The sequence below is a fragment of the Chenopodium quinoa genome, unplaced genomic scaffold, assembly GCF_001683475.1.
Source record: "Chenopodium quinoa cultivar QQ74 unplaced genomic scaffold, ASM168347v1, whole genome shotgun sequence".
NCBI classification, from domain to species: domain Eukaryota; kingdom Viridiplantae; phylum Streptophyta; class Magnoliopsida; order Caryophyllales; family Amaranthaceae; genus Chenopodium; species Chenopodium quinoa.
Window position 1 is genome coordinate 863,957 of NW_018744111.1, and position 4,707 is coordinate 868,663.

General features: G+C 33.3%; 1 protein-coding gene across 1 annotated transcript; it reads right to left on the reverse strand.

Annotated features, from left to right (window-relative positions):
* Positions 1-540: 540 nt before the first annotated feature.
* Positions 541-3,940, reverse strand: LOC110692418 (protein indeterminate-domain 16-like). The gene is made up of 3 exons (XM_021869413.1): positions 3,281-3,940; positions 2,781-3,180; positions 541-1,873 (listed from the first exon to the last, which is right to left on the reverse strand). The coding sequence occupies exons 1-3, from the start codon at positions 3,399-3,401 to the stop codon at positions 1,033-1,035; spliced, it is 1,362 nt and encodes a 453-aa protein (XP_021725105.1). The 5' UTR covers positions 3,402-3,940; the 3' UTR covers positions 541-1,032.
* Positions 3,941-4,707: the final 767 nt, after the last annotated feature.

Sequence of the window (4,707 nt, forward strand, 5' to 3'; positions counted from 1 at the left end):
GAATACATGATTGTAACGTTATTCAAACTAAGTTGCTCGGTCCAATTTAACAAGTTAGTCCTTTATAAATAGGGGACAACATATATCTCAACCTCAATTTAGTGAGATTTTATGCAAAATCTTAGGATCTTATGAAATATAGATCCCTACTAATTAATACATCAAGTAGTACATATATAAACCATGAGAATTGTACAATCTGTACAAAAATGAGATTTTAAAGTCAAATTAGAGAAATAAAAATACTAATTAATGTTTTGAGGAGGGGTCAGGTCATCACCTCAACTCCTTATCTGAGCCTCTGACCAACTTCACCCAACAAAGATTTCTGAATAGTCCAAATAAGATTCTGACTCTCTCTTAATTCTTTTACCCTAGTGTTTTAATAAAATTTATATTTTCTCTTAATACCTAAATAATCGCAACAATTTTAACGGCTTAAACGATTAATAAATGATTAGTTTAAATGGAAAAATTAAAAAAAAAAAAAAAAACCACAAACTTATGTTAAAATAAAAAGTATTGCAATTATTTAAAAAAGACGACCTAACAAGATAAGTGTTTTAATTATTTATATTAATAGATGGAACATTAAATAAAATACAACGTACATTAAAGTAAACATATGAGATCTTCCTTTTTCAAGCTATTATTCTATGAGATTTTCTTAACACTAGAATGGAAATAATATTATTAATTATTCAAAGCCTTAATTCCTAATCTATATATTACAAACAAAATACCATACATTAAAGAACAAAAACATATCCTTAATGAAGGCCCTTTTTCTACCTACATTATTTATATGATTTTACCAAATTTAATCAACAAATTAACAAACCTCCCTCCACACCAAAAAAAAAAAAGAAAAAACAAAAATAACTAACATACACATGAACTCTAAGTACTATCATAGGATTCCCTCCATTTATATATTATGGTTAAAACCTCCAAAATGATATATTTAACGACACAATTAAGGGCAGGCAATAGTACAAGATAATGTGTAAAGAGCTAACGTCAAAAATTTTATTACATATTATTATCATCTTCAACCTGGCTTTCAGCAAGAGAGCTGTTCTGGTCTTCTAGATGAAGAGCATATGTTGTTGCCGTCGTCGTTGTTGTCACTGTCGTAGGCGAAGCGTTGAACTGTTGTTTACAAGCATGACAAGTAATCTGCATGAGAGTGGCACTGATTTGTTTCATAGCATGGTCTTTGAGTGTTTGAGCTTTGTCTAACTCAGCTTGCGCTTGCTGTCTTATACGCTTGGCGTTAGCAAACTCTTTCTCTGCTAGCTCAATCTGTCGTTTCGCCTCTCTTCTAGCGTCTTCTGCGTATGCTTTTTCCGCCATTGCGAGTTTAAGTTGCTCGCTCGCTTGCTCCTTGAGCGTTGTTGTTTGATGATGTGAAGGACTCGATGCTGAAGCAGCCTTCTTGTTTGATTTTGAGTTTGTTTCTGGAGTAGCGTTCTTTTCACCCATATCCGAGGTGGAACCAATGGATAGCTGAAGCTGAGTCGATTGGTTCTCGTGATCTGTAGCCTTAGGAGACACAGAGAGCTGGAGCTCAAGATTGTGAAGGTTCTCAGATAATGAAGGCTTTGTCATTGTCGTCGTCGCTGTTGTCATTGTTAGGCCAGTGTTATGCCATGGACCAGCCACATTAACATTGTTGTTAGTAGTATCATTCGACGGGCTAGAACTCGAAGCAGCTCGCGACAAACACACCGTCGGCTGCTGCTGCTGATGTTGCTGTTGTTGATGATGTTGCTGTAGTTGATTCGAATTATTGTTTCCGGGTTGATGATGATCTGTAGAGCGGAGACGTCCCATGTGACAAGCGTCTTGGTGTTCGATGAAGCTTTCAACTCTATAGTATTACAAAAGATGAAGACAAATGGAAGAAAAACAAAAAGAAAATGGGATTAGTCAAATATTCATGATGAGTAAGTTAAAATGAATAGTTTGTAGATGCTATACAAAAGGTAGAACAAAGTGGGTTTTTTTCAAAAGCAAGCTTCATTGCGTCGTTTGTCCTTATACAAAGAGATGAGTAGTAGTCTAGTAAAGACAAATAGAGGAAGACGAAATTTTGAGTCTTGTTGATTGACTTACATACGACATGTAGGGATTTCACAAAATTATTTTATTCTTTTTCTTATTGAACTTATGGAATAATCATCTCCAAAATCTTATAGTAATAAACTAAACACCATAAAATATTAGTAACAAAAAAACATATTAAGCTTGTTTATAAGATCAAATTTTCAGAGTTACGACGTGAGTTAGATCATAGATTTTGAACAACAAATTTTGAGATTAGAAATGGAAATTTATAGAAAATGATTATGCACAAAGCCAATGAAAACTTTTTCTACGAAGATGTGTACTTTTATTCTTAATTAAAATGGTAGCCATGGTCGTAATTAAGGAATAGGCTCCATTACATAATAACAAATTATTCAATAAAACGTCAAAATTATATAAATTTTATACTACTATGACCATTTATAGCGTATTTAATTAACAGTTTCAAAAGAATTCTTTAATATCAAGTCAAAACTCCCACGCCAAAAAATGTATTTTTTTTTTTTTAATACAGTCTTCAAATAATTCTGATTCTTAACCTTATAAATACTAAATCCGTTAATTTTTATTAGTTGCAACAAAGAAGTTTTTTATATTTTATAAATAATATTCTTTATTGCAACAAAAAATTAATAGTAGTATTATGATACCGTAGACGAAGAAGAGTGTGTAGTAGATCCTATAAGTACCTGGAGAAGACGCGGCCGCAATCACAGGAGTGGCCGCGAGTGCCACAAGTCTTGAGATGAGCTTTATAATCAGATTGAACAGCGTAAGCTTTAGAGCACTTATCACAGACCCATTGCTTATGATTACTGTGTTTACGGCGGAAGTGTTTCTTGATGCCAACCAAGTCGCCGAGTGCATGGCAAGGATCATGGTGAAGGCAAGTAGGTTCGGGGCACACGAATACTCGTTTTTTAACAACCGGATTCTCTCGCTTCAGTAGCTTCCATGGTACTTTATGCCGTCTTCTATGCATCTGTAAGTTTTGGTCCCTTTGAAACCCTTGATTGCAGATCTCGCAGACGTATCGGTCCGACTCTAGCAGTGTCTTCGGCGATAGCGACACCACCTCCGCATCTGGATCTGATTAATCAGACAGTAAAACATTCTCATTAATTAATCAGGATATTGTTATGTGATGATAAAAGGTATTATTATTATGGTAACAATTGAGATAAATCACCTGGAGTACCAGCAGGGCGGCGTTTGCGCTTGCTACTATTCCCGTTGTCAGCTGGACTATTACCACCCATATTGACATGCTCCGACGACGGAGCTGAGGACGAAGAAGAACCGCCTAACATGGTTTTGTTTATGTTTCTTTGATTCTGTTGTATGTTTGATCGTCTAAGAGTGTGATGGTGTAATAATATGATATGATATGATGTTGAAAAAGAAGAATTGAGAAGAAATGGTATAATTAAACTGAAAACGCTAATGATGAGTGTAGTGTGTGTTTCACTTGGGTTGAGATTTGGAGAGAAAGGAAAGTGAACATGGAAGAGGGGGAAAAGGCAACATCTTTCGGTTTTCAGCTTTCTTTAACTTTATCTTTAAAATAAGCTTTCAGCTTTTCAAATCAGCTTTTTTGCATTGCTCCTCATCTTCATTCATTAAAGACTTTATTTATTATAAATTATTAATTTTTATTTTTTGATAAATAAAACCGCTTAAAAAGTGAAGAGGAGAGGAGAGAGAAAGAGAGAGAGATTGATTTGGGGAAGCAGAGAGATCCAACCACGTTGGTGGAAAATGAACCCACAACTTTGCAACTGGACAGAAAAGAAAAACATCCCCGCAAAGAAACAAAAACCTCATCATACCTTGCGCCACTGTAAAATATATGCATGCACAAAAATAATGCAAGTATTACCTAAATCTCCGAGAATTTTGTATCTTCTTTACAAAAAGTTACATTTTCATTTGTACTTGGTAGTATTATATTAATATAATCAAATCTTTTAATTAGAGCATATGGGATCAATTTTTTAATTTTTTATTTGTTTTTAATATATGCGAAAATTTTAATACTTTTGGTTTCTAAGTATTACACTTTAACTAGAACATAGTTTTAGGTCGATTATTAATCAATCAATAACTATATATTATTGCCCTATTCATTTCACCTTAAAAAAATACTCTATTCGTCCCCTAATACCAAACCTTATTTCCTTTTTGGGTAAACCAAAATACAATGCCTCTTTCTATTTAAAGGTTGTATTTTTTGACATTATTACCCTCTTTTTGATGAGCTGTCATCTTTTTTCCTTTATTTACATTTTTGTACTTTTAATATCAATTTCCAACACTTTCGCTCTCTAACTCTTCAATTATTCTCAACTACTTTTTTTTTCTCTCTATCTCTCTCTAACCGCACATGCACTTATGTACTTTTAATCATTAGTTTTAAAGAATTTACAACTTTCTTAATTCCCGCGTAAAAACCAAAAGAGGCTTTGTATTAGGGGACGGAGGGAGTAATGATTAGTAAAAATATTTCAGTTCGGTAAAAATAATTTTAGTTTAGCAAAAATAATTTCAGTTCAGTAAAATTAAGTTCAGCTCAAAAAGAATAATTTCAGTTTAGTAAAAATCAGTAACTTTAAAGAA

Excerpts from the sequence above, each read along its gene's own strand:
- LOC110692418 (XM_021869413.1), bottom strand. The coding sequence starts at position 3,401 with ATGTTAGGCGGTTCTTCTTCGTCCTCAGCTCCGTCGTCGGAGCATGTC. Across the intron at positions 3,181-3,280 it reads CCGCCCTGCTGGTACTCCAG|ATCCAGATGCGGAGGTGGTG; the intron begins GTGATTTATCTC and ends CTGATTAATCAG. Across the intron at positions 1,874-2,780 it reads TGCGGCCGCGTCTTCTCCAG|AGTTGAAAGCTTCATCGAAC; the intron begins GTACTTATAGGA and ends GTAATACTATAG.